General features: G+C 41.4%; 1 protein-coding gene across 1 annotated transcript in view; it reads left to right on the plus strand.

Annotated features, from left to right (window-relative positions):
* Positions 1–18,428, plus strand: part of RSL24D1 (ribosomal L24 domain containing 1) — an 80,402-nt gene that overhangs the window by 15,488 nt on the left and 46,486 nt on the right. The window contains exon 2 of the mRNA XM_069222445.1: positions 11,508–11,621. Coding sequence (XP_069078546.1) covers positions 11,508–11,621 — 114 coding nt within the window. The remainder of the gene's footprint in view (positions 1–11,507; positions 11,622–18,428) is intronic.

The following is an 18,428-nucleotide window of genomic DNA, read 5'->3' on the forward strand; positions in this document are numbered from 1 at the left end:
TAGTGGGATATCTGTGTGTGCAGGTGACTATTACTGTGCATAATTATTAGGCAACTTAACAAAAAAAAATATATACCCATTTCAATTATTTATTATTACCAGTGAAACCAATATAACATCTCAACATTCACAAATATAAATTTCTGACATTCAAAAACAAATCAGTGACCAATATAGCCACCTTTCTTTGCAAGGACACTCAAAAGCCTGCCATCCATGGATTCTGTCAGTGTTTTGATCTGTTCACCATCAACATTGCGTGCAGCAGCAACCACAGCCTCCCAGACACTGTTCAGAGAGGTGTACTGTTTTCCCTCCTTGTAAATCTCACATTTGATGATGGACCACAGGTTCTCAATGGGGTTCAGATCAGGTGAACAAGGAGGCCATGTCATTAGATTTCCTTCTTTTATACCCTTTCTTGCCAGCCACGCTGTGGAGTACTTGGATGCGTGTGATGGAGCATTGTCCTGCATGAAAATCATGTTTTTCTTGAAGGATGCAGACTTCTTCCTGTACCACTGCTTGAAGAAGGTGTCTTCCAGGAACTGGCAGTAGGACTGGGAGTTGACCTTGACTCCATCCTCAACCCGAAAAGGCCCCACAAGCTCATCTTTGATGATACCAGCCCAAACCAGTACTCCACCTCCACCTTGCTGGCGTCTGAGTCGGACTGGAGCTCTCTGCCCTTTACCAATCCAGCCACGGGCCCATCCATCTGGCCCATCAAGACTCACTCTCATTTCATCAGTCCATAAAACCTTAGAAAAATCAGTCTTTAGATATTTCTTGGCCCAGTCTTGACGTTTCAGCTTGTGTGTCTTGTTCAGTGGTGGTCGTCTTTCAGCCTTTCTTACCTTGGCCATGTCTCTGAGTATTGCACACCTTGTGCTTTTGGGCACTCCAGTGATGTTGCAGCTCTGAAATATGGCCAAACTGGTGGCAATTGGCATCGTGGCAGCTGCACGCTTGACTTTTCTCAGTTCATGGGCAGTTATTTTGCGCCTTGGTTTTTCCACACGCTTCTTGCGACCCTGTTGACTATTTTGAATGAAACGCTTGATTGTTCGATGATCACGCTTCAGAAGCTTTGCAATTTTAAGAGTGCTGCATCCCTCTGCAAGATATCTCACTATTTTTGACTTTCCTGAGCCTGTCAAGTCCTTCTTTTGACCCATTTTGCCAAAGGAAAGGAAGTTGCCTAATAATTATGCACACTTGATATAGGGTGTTGATGTCATTAGACCACACCCCTTCTCATTACAGAGATGCACATCACCTAATGTGCTTAATTGGTAGTAGGCTTTCGAGCCTATACAGCTTGGAGTAAGACAACATGCATAAAGAGGATGATGTGGTCAAAATACTCATTTGCCTAATAATTCTGCACTCCCTGTATATACCTTTAACTTTTTGGGTGCCTTGGATGAGGTCACCTTGTCCTACACCCGGGAACTGGGGCGGAGCACTAGCGCTCCCCCCCCCCCCCCCCCGTCCTGTGCTTCTCTCCCCCCCCCCCCCCCCCCCCCAAGGCAGAGATGGAAGGGGAAGCCCTTCCCCTTCCACCCGATCCCCCCACCCCACCCCCGTGCCGTCAGCGTGCGCTGATTTGTTACAGGGCCTCCCCCATCGGGGGGGGAATTATTTTAGGCCATTTCTGCCCCCCTCGGGGGTAGATCAGCCTATTTTGATTAGGCTGGGGGCAAACCACTAGGCACTGGGGATTTTTTGTTTTTTCTTGTTTTACAGTTGGGGAGTGACCCCTTGGACAAGGGTCGCTCCCCTAGAGGGGAAAATTGTATTTAGGCCATTTCTGCCCTCGGCCAATTTTTGCTACGCCAATCTGCCCCCCAAGGGGGGGGGGGGGGGGGCAGAAACCACTAGGCACCGGGATATATATATTTTTTTGCGCCAATGTCACGCAGGGGGAGCGACCCCGTAGGCAAGGGTCGCTCGCGGGGGGGGGGGGCAAATTTATTTTAGGCCGTTTCTGCCCTCCCCTTCCAGGGGCAGATCAGCCTATTGTTATTAGGCCGATCTGCCCCCAGGGAGGGCAGAAACCTCTAGGCGCCAGGGCAAATTTTTTTTTTTTTTTTTAGTGATGGGTAGCGACCCATTAGGCAAGGGTCGCTCCCCTGGGGGGGGGCAAATTGTATTTAGACCATTTCTGCCCCCCTTTGGGGCAGATTGGCCGATTTTAGGTAAATCTGCCCCCAAGGGGGCAGAGACCACTAGGCACCGTGTTTTTTTTTTTTTTTTTTTTGCGCCAATGTCACGCAGATGGAGCGACCCCGTAGGCAAGGGTCGCTCCCTTGGTTGGGGTGGCAAATTTATTTTAAGCCCCTGGGGCCGGCTGAGCTAGAGGCCAAAATCCACAGGTAGGCACTTTGCAAAAAACACCTCTGTTTTCTGTGAAAAAATGTGATGTGTCCACGTTGTGTTTTGGGCCATTTCCTTTCGTGGGCGCTAGGCCTACCCACACAAGTGAGGTACCATTTTTATCAGGAGACTTGGGGGAACGCTGGGTGGAAGGAAATTTGTGGCTCCTCTCAGATTCCACAACTTTCTGTCACCGAAATGAGTGGAAAACGTGTTTTTTTAGCCAAATTTTGAGGTTTGCAAATGATTCTGGGTAACAGAACCTGGTCAGAGCCCCACAAGTCACCCCATCTTGGATTCCCCTAGGTCTCTAGTTTTAAAAAAATGCACAGGTTTGGTTGGTTTCCCTAGGTGCCGGCTGAGCTAGAGGCCAAGATCTACAGGTAGGCACTTTGCAAAAAAACACCTCTGCTTTCTTTCAAAAAAGTGGATGTGTCCACGTTGCGTTTTGGGGTGTTTCCTGTGGCGGGCGCTAGGCCTACCCACACAAGTGAGGTATCATTTTTATCGGGAGACTTGGGGGAACATAGATTAGCAAAACAAGTGTTATTGCCCCTTGTCTTTCTCTACATTTTTTCCTTCCAAATATAAAAGTCTGTGTAAAAAAGACATCTATTTGAGAAATGCCCTGTAACTCACATGCTAGTATGGTCACCCCGGAATTCAGAGATGTGCTAATAACCACTGCTCCTCAACACCTTATCATGTGCCCATTTTGGAAATACAAAGGTTTTCTTGATAGCTATTTTTCACTCTTTTTATATTTCAGCAAATGAATTGCTGTATACCTGGTATAGAATGAAAACACACTGCAGGGTGCAGCTCATTTATTGGCTCTGGGTACCTAGGGTTCTTGATGAACCTACAAGCCCTATATGTCCCCGCAACCAGAGGAGTCCAGCAGACGTAACTGTATATTGCTTTCGAAAATCTGACATTGTAGGAAAAAGTTAGAGTAAAACGTAGAGAAAAATTGCTGTTTTTTTCACCTCAAGTTCAATATTTTTCTTTTTCAGTTATTTTCTGTAGGAAACCCTTGTAGGATCTACACAAATGACCCCTTGCTGAATTCAGAATGTTGTCTACTTTTCAGAAATGTTTAGGTTTCTGGGATCCAGCATTGATTTCACACCCATTTCTGTCACTTACTGAAAGGAGGCTGAAAGCACAATTTTTTTTTTAAATGGGGTATGTCCCAGTAAAATGCCAAATTTGTGTTGAAAAATTGGGGTTTCTGATTCAAGTCTGCCTGTTCCTGAAAGCTGGGAAGCTGGTGATTTTAGCACAGCAAACCCTTTGTTGATGCCATTTTCAGGGAAAAAAACCACAAGCCGCCTTCTGCAGCCACTTTTTCCAATTGTTTTGAAAAAAAAATTCACTGTATTTTGGCTAATTTCTTGGCCTCCTTCAGGGGAACCCACAAAGTCTGGGTACCTCTAGAATCCCTAGGATGTTGGAAAAAAAGGATGCAAATTTGGCTTGGCTAGCTTATGTGGACAAAAAGTTATGAGGCCCTAAGCGCGAACTGCCCCAAATAGCCAAAAAAAAAAGGCCTGGCACAGGAGGGGGAAAAGGCCTGGCAGCGAAGGGTTTAAAATGAGATGAGGCTATGTTAACATTAATGACCAAACGTGGGAAAGGAAGTACTGTTTATTGAGGCCTATACACTGTATGCATTGTCTGATGTTGGGCTGGAATATTAAAGCTTCTACCCAGTATGATAAGCTGTAAAGGAAGCAATCACTTGTATAATTGGTCTGTTATTGACTGCTGTGTGTATTGTGCAACGGGGAATGTGCAGAAGACCTGTTTCATAGAGAAGAGAAAAAGAGAGAGTAATCAGTAGGGGAAAAACAAAAGAAAATAGGACTTCATAAAAGAGACTTGTGAACACCCCAGGCCATCTCCCCACCCTACATACCCTATTCCAGGATGGTTACATGTACACTAGTGTGTACACCCATCCTAATATGGTAGGGTTCTTTCTCCCTCTCTTCTGCCACTAGGACTGAACTCGATAAAATAACGAACTATAAATGTGTCTAGCAAGCAATAATTGTATTATCAACTCAAAATCAACCAGTGCACTTAATTGTATAACACTTCCTGCTTAACAAGCAATCAGAAGATTTATCAAATTAGTGTGGTGCATTTAGGCTTGTGACACTCATGTCTATGTTAAGTATAACACTTTGGTCTCAGAGGAGTCTTTGCTGTTCAGCCTGCAAAGGGTTATAAAGCCATTTACAAACAATATGAAATGTATCATTCTTCAATGAGAACATAATGGCGAAAGATCAAACCAGTTAGCAATCTTGAGATGAATGGGCATTCCAGCTCATTCATGCCTTTATTATGTTCTGTGATGCTCCTACAGATTGCAGGGAACCCCCAAACGTACATTTATACTATGACAATACAGTGAACTTGGGAGGTTGGTTCTACCCTTTGCAAAACACACATGGTTATTGTGGTAGGGTAGGTAGGAGAAAACTCATTCTTCTCAGGATAGGCTTGGAAAACAGCACCCCAGTGGACCAAAAGACCTATGGAACAATGACTGAAGGACAGATTAGACAACATTGAGTTGTTTGGGTTTAAAGCCACCTGTTCAGCAGAAACCAAACACTGCACATCACCACACAAACCTTATGCCAACTGTCAAGCACGGTGGTGCATGGTTCATAGTTTGGTCCTGCTTTGCAACTGCAGAACCTGGATGCCTCATAATTTGTGAGTCTGCCATGGATTTCTCTCTACACCAGCCTGCATAGAGGAAATCTTGAGACTCATCAGTCAAGCAGGTAAAGCTTAGCCGAAAGTGGCTTATGTAACATGATAGTGATCTAGAACAGACCAATAAATCTTACGACTGAATGGCAGAAAATGAAAATAAGCATGAGTTTGGAATGGTCTAGTTGAAGTCCATATCTTAACCCCATTAAGATCCTGTTGTGCTTTGGCGAGACCTAGAGAAAGCCTGCAGACATCACCACAAGCAATTTTGTAAGGCGTTGGCGAGAATTTCTCCCAAACAGTCCAACAGATTGATAAATTCTTTCAAAAAGTGTTAACTTCATTTTATTGCTATTAAATGGTGTTCCACATGTAACAACCGTGCCTCGTGCACTTATGTTTTCATACAAGGCTATTTAATTTTGGCTAAATATTTCATAAATAATGATAGTATTTCACTGTGGATATTATGTGATCCTGTCATTTTAAGTTTGACATTGAAGCCATTTACATTGTACAAATACTTTGTGAGCAGCAGTAAAAAAAAAAAAAAGTTTTAAAGGTAGGTGCTCTGGGATGTTTAGCATCCCTTACCAGCCCTGTAGGTACCCTTTGAACTCACTCTAATTCAAACACTCTGACAAAACACAGCTGAGGAGAGTGGGGATCAATATTCTGCCAAACTGTTTGCAGTAAACGTCAACTTTTCCACTATTAAGTAGGCCGAAAACACTACATTTTTCCCTTTTGTTTCGTTTTTCCAGTTCTGTAGTGTTTTTTTCAATGTAATGTTTTTTTTTTTGTAGAAATGTTGGCTTTCTGTTTGTTGATCTTGCATCCTCCAATTCACTGAAGCCTTGTTTATTGTTTTTTAGAGCATTAATTGCTTTGAGTACCAGATATCTCTGTATGAATCAAGTCTTGGTATACTGCACCTTTTCTCTTGGCATTGCACCTTTTGCATAATCATTTCCATGTTTGTTTTAGTTTGGATGATTTTATTTCTTTAATTTCAGAAGGAGGTTTTACTGGGTAATCCTTTGCTGTTTTATAACCCCCAGATTTCCCTGTATGTGCCCATTCTCTACCATGGTTTAGTGTGTACAGATTAATGTCACCAAGGACGTTTTCAGCAAGTAGATAATCGTTTGGTATTGCTGCTTTAACATTGTACAGGATTTGGTGGAGTCACTGTCTAGCATGTAGTAACTGTGTTGATATATGAGCGGCAAGCTGTTGGGTTTTTATGTTGGTAATTTGACACTTACGTCAGCTTGGCAGGAGGGGGAAGAGTGAACACCCAAGGATAAAATAGCTTTGAACTGAGTGCTGTGTGTGCCACTAATGTAATGGTATGACTTTGAACTGACTACTATGCATGTCATTAGTATATTACAAAAAGCTTCATGTAATGTAGGAAAGAGATGTTCTGTTGTATGCTGGGATTTCAGCAGGTGTCAGATGTTTGGTTTTCTGGCTGAGAGAATTGTTTTCCTAGCTCTAAGTTGTGGCAACTGTGCCCCTCGTCTCTGGCTGACTGAAGTAGCTGGCAGATTGAGGATTATGATGCATAAGGCACTGGAAGTGCTCACTTTACTGATGGTTTTGTAAACCTGCGGAGTGGTGTTAAGAATTTCAAATACATTTTTATGACTTGCTTGTGATGAACTTGAAAATGCAGTTCTCCTCTGCTCCCCTTCATTCGAATCTGCGATTTTGTCAGAGTGAGGACTTCGGAAGGTAAAGAACATTTGAGATACCTGAATTGTAGGTCTGTCTTGAGGCTTTTTAAATCTGTCGTTATGTAGCACAGTTGGTCCAAAGCTTTGCTTAGTTGTCCATATGATGTTTGCAAGCCCTCTTGAGGAAGTGGAAGCAAACCCATGTTGTCAACCCGCATCTTGCCAGCTGTATGCTGCATCCTCAGTCAATGCATGCCTTCTGTTCACTGTGCTTACTATATGCAACCCTCTCGTTTTTGTTTGCAATAGTGGTGTTCCTTGAGTACTTCAATAAAAGGCTCAAATTCCATGCAAATTCTCGGTAACTTGGCAGGGTAATGCTATCTTTTCTAGTGGGGGTTAGAGTACTAACATTACAATTGACAGGGCTCATACCACCTTCTGACCTGTAACATGAAGGATATGGGGGACTGAAACTACAGATGCCTTATTTGGTGTCTGAAGTTTTCACCTCCAAATCAGAGAACATGATGACTCAATAGTGCCCTACAAATATCTACCTTTCCAATGTAAGTATCTATAAAAGCACTGTGCTTTGAATCATTTTTTCTGGTTGGAAGCTAAGCTTACTGGGATATTTGTAAATAATCAGTTAATCAATGGTGCATTGGTACCTAATGTTTGAGAACTTAGATCAGCGACAACCATATTTTCTGTATGGAATACCAGTATTTCGGTAGGAGACAGAATTTAAATCTGATTTTAGTTGCATTGGTGTAACATTGCACCAGTGTGCAGCACATTATTGTACACCAGTTTGACATAGTAGTGAATTATAATCTTTCTTCCGCCTCCTCCAAATAGCTTACCTCCATCTCAGCCTGCATGTGACTTCCAGAGTTTTTAGTGCTGGTGTTGCCAGCTCTGCCTCACCTGGGTCTCTTGAGATGCAAAGAAACTAGATAAAATGTACGTTTAAGCATCAGTGATTGTAGGCTGAATCATAAAGGGTCTGCATAGTCCAGTAGCTTCGCCTTGCTTTCTTAAGCACGATGCGGCCAGCATTGTCTGTGTCATAATATTTTTTCAAAATGTTATTTATTTATTTTGCTTTAACCCATGCTGCACAGCAGCTCAACCGCTGTGCAACATGTGAAGACAAAGCCAGTAGTTTTTGCATAAGTGAAACCCATTGGCTTTTTCAATGTTTGTTTTATGCTGAGACTGTTTCTTTCACGATTAACTGAATTTCATGGGTGGCTGTGTCCTTGGGATATTTGTGTTTCTTATAGGGGCTGTGAAGAGTAGTCTGTTTTGAGGGAAAATTGACTATATTTATCTCTGGAATAGATTTTAGTCTTTGTGAAGGAAAATGCTATAATTCTCACACGGTTCTAGGACATGCCTTTCTATTGGCTTCTCATGATTTCGCAAACATCTTCTGTCCCTGTCACCATAGCAACTGATGAGGCTTCTGAAATTACCTCATGAGGGTGATTGTTGCAGGTTTCTTCATGAGTTGGTAAATCATAAGTGGCAGCGGGGAATTATTGAATCATTCCGACTGTCTGAAAGCAGACCTTACCTACATGGGTATGGCTCAAAAGGGAAAGACAATACTAGGATGCAAATAATGCTGGCCGTGTTATGGAGCTGTAAGCGGTGGTGGTGGAGAGGTACTGCAGAAGCATACACTCAGTGCATGTCAAAAAGTAAAAAAAGAAGGAAAAAAAAATGCCTGCACTGCAGGAGCCTGCAGTGGAGGGGCATTGGCAAACAGAAGCAGTACTTGGTCCGGGCACCATGGCACTGGAAGCCTAGAAGGAAGACCGAGGTGAGGAGGTGCTGACCAGTAGTAAGCTAGGAAACAAGGGTGATGTGGTAGCCAGCGAATGGTGAGTAAAGTCACGTTCGAGCCATCCAATGGCAAGTAAAGATAAGTAATAGACCGTCTTGAAGCCCATTTTCAGATTTATTTATTTTAAATGCAAGAGATTTTGCAAATACAGCGCAAGTGCTGTGCAGGCAAAACCTAAAAATGTCTAGGAGCCCCAGAGAGTAGGCATTGCCACAGCCCAAACAAGATTGATCTAAGACCACGACAACTGGAAAATGGTGGCAGTTGTTTTGAGTTGCCAGTAACTCAAAACCTGGAGACCTGATGTATTGAAGTAAGGTCAGGGACAAATTAATTCACAAGTTGCGTACTGCTTTTGAGGACTCTGTGTAGAAGCCCAAATCTCAGGGACGGATGGAAGAATTGAGTTTAACCATTTAGGCTGATTAACAGTTCTGTTTTTGAGGAATTAGATTTCCGAAAGTTGCCTGGCCAGTCAGTGTTGGGTTATGGATATGTTTTAAAGAGAAGTGTGGAGAGAGCCTTCAAGTGAACATTGATGACCTTTTGCCATTATACTAAGTTGGTGGCAAAACACTGTATCCTATTCTAGGAGTGAGGGAACAGGGTAGCAGTGCAAAAGCTATTTTGTGTTAGGTGAAGGTCCTCAAGAAGAATTTGTGAAAAGTATGTATGAGTCACCAGATTTGTTGTATAATAGTGACTTCTAAGCCCACTTCCCCAGTATTTCTGTCCCATGGTAATAGTTGCAGGAGTGGTATCACGAACAGTCCTTGTTCCACCTCTAGCTTCAGAGTGTATGAGAAACAATTCAAGGTTTGTCTCATCCGTCTCTCCAAGATGTACATCCATGGAAAACACTCTTTTCTGGTTTGCTATGTTTCTTAGTAGTTTACAAATTCAGTTGCTTGTTGTAGGGGCAAAAGCGAGTTGAGCAGATGGTAAGATCAGAAGAAGCTTAATGAGCAGTGTGTGATGGAAGGCACCCAGAAACTATGCATTAAGTGACAACTAATTTATTGGTGAGCATGGTGATGGATGAATGGTGCAAAGGTCCAGTGAAAGAACAGGGGATGCATAAAAAATAGTCTCCAGAGAAGATTTACAATTCAGTGTTCAAGGGTTAAGCAGAATTAAAGGAAGGAGTAAAGGAAATATTAATAGGAGAAGTAGCTGAGCCAAGAGGGATAGAATGTGTAGAAGAGCTGAATATGTTGGGAGGAGGTGCCACAGTGTAGGGTTGTGGATTGTTAGAAGGCCCTTATGAAAAGTGCCTGGGGAGAAAATAATAAGTGTGGTTGGAGAGTAGTACCTTAGTTTTGAGAGGATGAGCATAAGACTACTGTGAAGTGGCGTAGACAGAAACATTAGTTACAGTTTAGGAAGAAAGGTGGAGGGTGAAACGAATGTCCAATACTTGCTGCATATTTTGCCACTCCTCTCTTATAACATCACCCACCACAATTGGATAATTAGATGTTTAACTTAAGTACATGTAACACAGTTCATCACTTCAAATCTGTCACCTATTCACCCATTGATTTTAAAAGAAAGAAAAATCAGTTTCTCATAATCATGAACTCACAATCACTTTTTAAACAACAGTTTAAATCAGCTACTCATTAGAACCCACTTTAACCTACTTAGAATAACAATGTTGCCCCTCCACACTGACACAGCCACCCACATATTCATATCACTCGCTCTGGGTTAGGACTCTACATCCCCTGCTGCTGAATCTCTGCTCTCCTGCTTAACTTAGATCTGTGGGACTTGTGACCTGGGATGTAACTCTCCTTTCTGGAAGTAACACATGTGAAATGTATAATCTCACAGATCTGTAGTCTAGGACCACTGACCATTAGCTTGCTTGTTTTGGAGCTATTCAGCTGTCCTCAGTGGTTTTAACCTGGGGTTTGAAGAACCCTAGTTGTTTGTAATGCCTACTCAGGATGTCCACAACTGTTTAAAATATTATTAGCAGATTCATAATATATACATATATGTGTGTGTGTGTAAATACAAAAATTCAAAATTTTAAAACGTGCATTGAAAACATTTGAAATCTGCAGGTAAAAGTTAAGTTGGTATCCTTAACTTGATTTGTGAGAGCACAGCAGGTACACCACTTTTAATCAAGTATGGATGATTGGTGGCCTCAATTAGTATACCGGTATACCCCAACAAAAAATAGCATGTGTTAGAAGCATAAAAGACTATATGATATGGTAACGTCCAGCATACCACTTCATCTTTTAGAAGTGAACCCAAATTTTGAAAAGCTTCAAACTGCCCATAAAAATTACAACTTTGATTTTTTGTATATTGTTTGTGAATGCAATATTTCATTTGACGTATTCTTGTGTCTATATTTTTTTTGTCTATCGTTCTGAGGTTCAAATTGTAGAAATTGCCAGGACCAGGATCCCTGCCTTCCCATAGCAGTTCTCTGGGGGTCCACTGAAATCAAATGTTAAGAACTACTGGTTTAAGATGTCAGACTATCCGACCAGAGTTAAACCACTCTTCATGTCTAGCTGTCCCTCCATTTGCATCTATTGTGTGCATCTGTCTATACATACTTGTGTGCAGCATATGAGTACCTGTATATGTGTGCAATGTCTGGGTACATGTATGCGTGTTGTCTGTGCATTTTCTCATAATGCAAAACATATAGCCATTACCATATAGAATACAGCCACCTACAAGAGTCCAGACTTGTTAGCTTTGCAGCTGTTTGTATCTCATAATCTCTGTCAGTTTTAAGACGGTTAATGAAATGTGTTGGGTAAATTGCTCACTTGTGAGGGCAGTTTAAGTCTAGATTTAAATGTTTGCTTGTTCCTTTTCAGATGTTCAAGTTTTGCAGATCAAAATGCCATAAGAACTTTAAAAAGAAGCGCAACCCCAGGAAGGTGAGATGGACCAAGGCCTTCCGAAAAGCTTCTGGCAAGGAGTTGACTGTAGTGAGTAAACGTTTCTTCATGTTTTATATGCTTTGTCCAGGTATTGTAATCTTAAACCTTACAAGCATTGGCATAGCCAATAGGTCTCACTTGTGGGACTTTATAAGTGTTTAGCCAGAGCTATTGACTTTGCCAGTGTATTTAAGCTATGAAGAATTGTGCTAGTCATTAAACGACACTTTTTTTTCCCACTTAACAAGAATACATCGAACAAAACAAGCAAGGGGAGCAGCTGAGAAAGGGGCATTATTTTTCTTTTACTACTGATGACAGACATGCAGCAATTATGGGGATAACCAAGAAATAGCTAATTTTTTTTATATAAAAATGTTTGCAGCACTACCCTCGTTTTTATTTAGTATTATATATGGCGGAACACAGAAACACCTTGGTGTACTTTATAATACATTTTTGTATTGACAGGTTTTTTTGTCCACATAACAGCAATAGAAGAGCCTGTTAAAAAAATACAGCACCACGTTCAGAGGATCTTAGGCACTGGCCAAGAAATCAAAAGAAAAGCAGTCTATTAATATGTGTCCTTGTGGTTCAAGATCAGGTAGATTTATTTTTTGGGCAGGGCTTTATAAAACCTTATCGGTTTCAACGGCAGAGAGGTAAACAAGGTGAAACAATAGCTTAATGTGGTAATAAGGTGTAACTCATAAACTACAGATGGGGGGCATAGGAAAACCTAAATGCGCCCTCTCTATGTTAAATGTGGTGCCATTTTCGACAAGTTATTTTTCGATCAGTTCCCTTTGTGCCACAACTGATAGCATTTAACAGACAGTGTTATATAAAACCCACAAAAGCACAGTTTCCGAGTGTGCAAGCTTTATGTATTTAAAGTACGTGCTCACCAGTGTGGGTACCCCAGTAACCACATTGTCACCAGTCTCCCATCTACTCCAGAGCTTAATTATTGATTATCCTCCCCACAGCTGTCTCTGGATTTCACTGCACTAACTGGCTGAGTGGCTATAGCAGGAGATGCCAGAGGTCAGGGGGTGTTGGAGGGTGGTAGTGGTTACAGTCGTCTCTACAAGTTTGAATCAGGGCATATGAGAGACTTTGAGAGAGCAGGTAAGGACAGGGCAATACAGTTGTAGCAGGTCCATCATTGTTTGTGGTTTCATGGTTGGTAGAATGGTATGCTAGGCTGAGCATGTAGCCTGCTGAAAAGCAACACTGAGCGGCTGGCACGGAATTCTGAAATTTTACACACACAGGACAAATTGAAACCAGACTTGCACACACTGACGACTGAATGGCCACGAGAACCTGCCTCCTGAATGTCAATACACAGGAGTCTCAGACGTTGATTAGGCTATAGGCACTGCCTCTGTTTCGAAAGTCCATGCACCCAACATGTTGGCCAGGAGAGGGAGATGTAAGTTCCCAGGACCAGCACCATCACACGCAGAGGCGGTCATGCCCAAGAGGCCCTGAGGATGCGACCTATAACAAACTTGCCAGTACCAACTGGACCCGAATGAAAATCAGAACTGCAGCCCACCTCGGTTATAGAAAATGCATCACGGACAAGGACGCCTGGCCTGCAATTCATAAAAACACATATGCATGCTCTTCAAGGGAAGCTGTGGCAAGCAAACAATGGAATCGCGCACACAGAGGCAGTCTGGGGCACGAAGGGTGGAGATGTCAAGAGTAATTAAAAAAAGAAGCAAACTGGAAAGTAATACAACCAAAAGTAGTGCTAGCTGCTGCATGGCTCTGTGCTACAGCTAGAGAGCGGTGCCATGCTGGTTTGTCGCCGACACCCGAACCCTCTGAGGTCGCGGGACCATCCTTAGGAGAAGAAGCTGTAGGGTAGTTCTTCCGCTGTAAGGGGTCAGGAGGAGGAGCGAGAGGGGCAGCAGGGAAGATACAAAAAAATAGGGTGCTGAAGCTGAGCAAGCACCCACAGTGTAACATGAGCAGAAAAGAAGTAATCAAATAATCCCAACAAAAGGACAGATGAGCAAAGCGAAAGGATACAGTACTTGGCTGGTGTTCCGTAAAAGGAAACAAAAGCCAGCAAGCATTTGTAATGCAATGGGTCTCGTGTTTCCTAACTGGACTTTTCTTGCCACATTAATTGAAAATGAAAAGTAAAATAGTTGACATAAGCGAGCCGATTCAAAGCGCCATGGCATCCATGAGCGCGAAGGAGAGACACAAAAGGAAAGTAATTTGCTCGCAGTCAGGCGCATCGGCAAACGTGCAATGATCCAAAAAGGAGGGAGAAAGAAGAACAACTGACAATTAGCAAGCAAGGATATTTAAAGGAAACTGACATAGACAAATGAAAAGCAGTGGGCGGACTTGAAGCCCACAAAGGATATACAACAGGTTTTGAAAATCAACCTAATAAAGGAAGACATTTCTTTATTTCTTTGCTAGGCATAACAACACAAAATTGTTTATTTTTATGTATTTTTCAGATTTCTATAGTTTCCTGTTTTTACTGGCAATTTCTGGGTCAGTGGTAGATGAAAAACAAGACAACCTTAGCAGGTTGAAGCTCCTTTGTTTTATTCTGCTTATGGCTAAGGCTTACCAAACCATAACTCAGTTAAACAATGGCAGACATTTTACTATGAACTACTTTCCCCATGCATGAGAGATATTTGTTGTCTTTTTGCAATTGTTTAATGCTTTCAGATCTTTGAGGGATTCTCCTCATGTAAACTGCACAGTGGAGTCAGCTTAGGGTACAGCCACAGCTAACAGCCCCAAGTAGCCATTGATTCCTTTGGGTCAGCTCCCTTTATCAATTGCTTCAAGACAGTGTTATTCACATCCTGGTTCAGGCAAGAAGAATATCTGTCACATGTTATGCAATGGCTATTAAGTGTTATTCGGCCTACTAGGGAGTGCTTCAGCAGCAGTGCATTGTTTTGGGGAATAGCCGCTCGCTGACATGGACTGCATGCTGAATACATGAACCATCACGATGGGATGAATTACCCCACTTAAAGTAATACATTCTATGTCATTTACTTAAAGTATGATCTCAGTAAGTATGCATATGCTGTATAATACGTGCCGGTATTATTTTTCAAAACAGTAATTTATTTGTGCAAAGCAACTGAATACACAAATTCATTTATTGAAGAAAAGAAAATGGCAACCTGAATTAGTTTGTTTCAGAAGGCAAGTGCGCTAAGATGGCTTCTGTTCCTTTCTGTATTTTGCTCCAATTTAAAGCCACAAAACGTCGCAGCACAGACTGTTACATCACTCCCTACCCATTTCCGTGTAGCAATAAGAGCACACAATGCTGTACAAGTGTGACATCCCACTATTCCATTGTACCAGCAGAAAATATGAGCACACAATCATTGCCTATTTTACACACTGTCATTCAGAAACATGTAAACCACAATGCAAGCTGATTGTCGAGACTGGCTTCTTTCAGATGGCATTCTGTTTATCTTTTTTTGTGTAGTCTGTCTGGATCCCTTAAATTTCTTCCCACTTTTTTGTGTAAAGGTAAGATGGATCCTAAAAATAATTGATAGGGCAGATATGGCCATGACTACCCTCCGTGTTTGTTCTGGCCAGGATTACTACAACTCTCAGAAGCACCAGAGATCTCTCGTCATACTATCATTTAAAAGCTCCTTGAAGCAAGAGAACGGAGGTAAGAGCCCTGCCTTCCTGGAGTGAACGGGGTTTGGCCATATGGTGACTAGGTGTAAACCTACAAGAGACAATTTAATACATTACTTCATATATTTAGTTTGTAAAAAGCTGCAGACATTTTTCTTCTTATAAGTACGTAAAACTATTTTTAGGGTTGCCATTACTATCTACTTTTCAGTATACTTACGACAGTCCTTTTTACTGCAGCACACAGACAAGGGTTTGCTTTTTCAAAGTGACTACCGCATTAAGTTTAATAAATGGCACTTGGGCCTTGTTCTTTCGTACTGAATTAATTTTGTTTTAGTTTTTCTTTTCCTACGAAAGCTCCCTCTTAGCTGTTTCTAAAGATTGCCTGGCATGCTCCTACACCAAACTCGTTGAGCTGATGGAGCAGACAGTATCAGGAGAGATGGGGGAATTGCTTGGTTTCGAGGGTGACAGTGACGTAGTGGCAGACAAATTAACACGAATCCTGTCTGTTGATAACCATAAAAACAGTACACAGAAGGCTATTGGTGCATGCAGTGTTCTGATTAAAGGAATCATTGTAACAGCTATTTCAGATCAGAGAAAACTAGTGATTACTACCGGTGGATTAAGTGCCTTATATGCGTTTCATCAGGGAGATAAAGATTTAAGCCTTTCAGCATATTAAAAAAATATGTGCCTAGATGTATTCGTGTTGCAGTGTTTGTATATGTGGTTGTCACTGGTAGTGAAAAGATAACGAACATTCTTGTGCACAGCCAAACAGCCGGATGCCCCCATATAGATAGTTTCTAGAAACATTTATATTCGTGCCAGATTGAGCATTTGGCTCCCAGGGGTGATAGCAGAGAAATGGCATTGGCACTGTAAATGTTCACCTTATCCCTGAATGCAGCAACATCTGCCAAGATAAGCAAGCACTTATCTTAAAAGAAATATAAAAAAAAAAAAAAAACCTCTGCACAGTCGGGCCCAAGCACAGGGATCCAGCAATGGAGGAGATGTTTTCTTTTCTTTACCAGCTGTGAAGTATAAATTAGCCTAAAAAAAGCATCCGTCTACATTTTAGAAAATGTCAGCACATGCAGGCTGTGTTGTCCCAGCTGAAGACCCGGTTCGTGGAGTTCTTTGCTGTTGACTTTATCTTTCTTTTTTTCTAACAATTTTGGTAAGGCCGCAAAAGAAAGCTATACAAAGGTTCAGATCCTTGAATATTATCAGTTCAAAAATGTGGCAAAATAACTTATCTCCAGTTGTTCTTCATCCCAAAAAATAAGAGCTTCACAAATAACACCATTTTTTTGGTGTAATATACCGTTTCTTTCTGTCAGTACATCTGTGATAGGAACGTAGTTGCTATAAAGTCTGTTTTTTCTTTGATCTACCAAAAAAATAGGCAAGATCACTAAAACACTGCTAGTGCCAGCCGGAATCACATGGCATTACGGACAGTCTGTTAGCAGAACTACGAAAGCGAATAGATGTCGCATTTTGTTAGCGATGGTATATAGCAACTGATGTGCGAATTTGTATGGTGTTGACTGGACGAGTCATTGAGACCTGGGTTACTTAAGTGAGTGATTGTTGATAGATGAATGGGCCAGTGGGTAAAGAAGCGGCCGAAATGGAATATTGTGTGCTACCACCAACCTGAATGGCCCACCGCATACTCACTCCTTACCCATCCATCTATCTGTGCACTCACACATTCATCTGAAATCTCCCAAAGTTATGCACTAAAAAAGAAAACTACCATTTATCTCCCCCTCTACCCGACCCTATACCAACTCGCAAACTGGTCCATCATTTGACCCACATTTCTATTAATAGGACGTCAGATCTATAGGCCTTATCATTGCTTATTTCCCTATGTCTGAAAAAAAGGAAAGTAAAATATTGTTTTCTGCTGTTTATACTTTTCAGTCCTTGACCTACTATATCCAACGCAGCACCTCATGTAACTGTATTGTTGGGTCTGTTTTTTTTTTTTTCGCATGGCTAATCTAGCGTTCGTTCTTTAAAGTCAATACAATTGTTGTTAAATCGTGTAGCAACTGTTCTTGCTAATATAGAGATTTCCTTTGTTCTGTCTTTACCTATCGTCTTTATGAGGCAATCTCTCCATCAGGTATCCCTCTTATCTCACCGTGTATCATTGCCTTTTCATTTTCACTGAGCCCTCTACCCAAACCCATCACGCACACACTCCCACCCCCTTCTCATGCTATCTCCTCCCCTAACCCGTGTGTTTGCTGCTGATAGTTTTAATTAGGAAAGCTGGTAATAAAATAGAATGATCGCTGGAATTACAAAATATGATTATGTGAAATCTTAGTTAAAGCTGCTCTTTATTTGTACAAATGACGACTACCTCTTAAATAGAAAAAGGAGCTTAGATTGAATTTTGTCCAACTATGAATGACTCTTGTGCTTTGATCAAGAGAGTTGTTATTTTAGTGCAGAGTTTATTCGGATCAGTAAGTTTCATTTTATTTTGTGTGTTATTAAAAGTCTTAACTGTGAGTATTTAGTCTTATTAAGCCCAATTAGGAGGGTTCTTACGTTGTTTTGCAACTAATTACGTATGTACTTGTAATTTTATAACTGTATGTCAGCTAACTGCGTGGTGGAAATATTATGCTCAATCCAGTAGGCCGGACTTTTTGTTCTTTTTTTTATTTTTTATTTTTAATTGTTAAAGACCAGTGATCAAGTCTATGGGCCTTATTGGATCATTGTGAAATACTGTTTTGGATAGTATAGCTCTGATATTATTATGAAAAGTAACAACAAAGGAAATAGGCTTGACTTATTGTGAAAAATATTTCTTAAAGCTAATAATGCTATAAAAATGGCTTGTGAGAACCCTGTGGACAGCTATTTCGTTACATGGAATCTCACAGGAACAAGAGTAGGGAAGAATCTTGATGTTACCCCCATGACAAACTATGGGGATAGAAAATATGTATTGTTGATGTTTCTTGTTATGCCCTTTCTGGAGGGGTTGTATATCGTTTTGTGAAATATATAATTTTGTCCATAGTTGTAATTTTATGGCTGTGTCTGGTGATTGCCTTGAGTGAAGGCATATTCTCAAAACCATAGGCCAGAGATAGCTATTGTCAGAAGTCCTTGATAAAGTGTGTATGCCTTATTGATTATTTA

This window comes from Pleurodeles waltl, chromosome 3_1 (genome assembly GCF_031143425.1).
Source record: "Pleurodeles waltl isolate 20211129_DDA chromosome 3_1, aPleWal1.hap1.20221129, whole genome shotgun sequence".
NCBI classification, from domain to species: Eukaryota; Metazoa; Chordata; class Amphibia; order Caudata; family Salamandridae; genus Pleurodeles; species Pleurodeles waltl.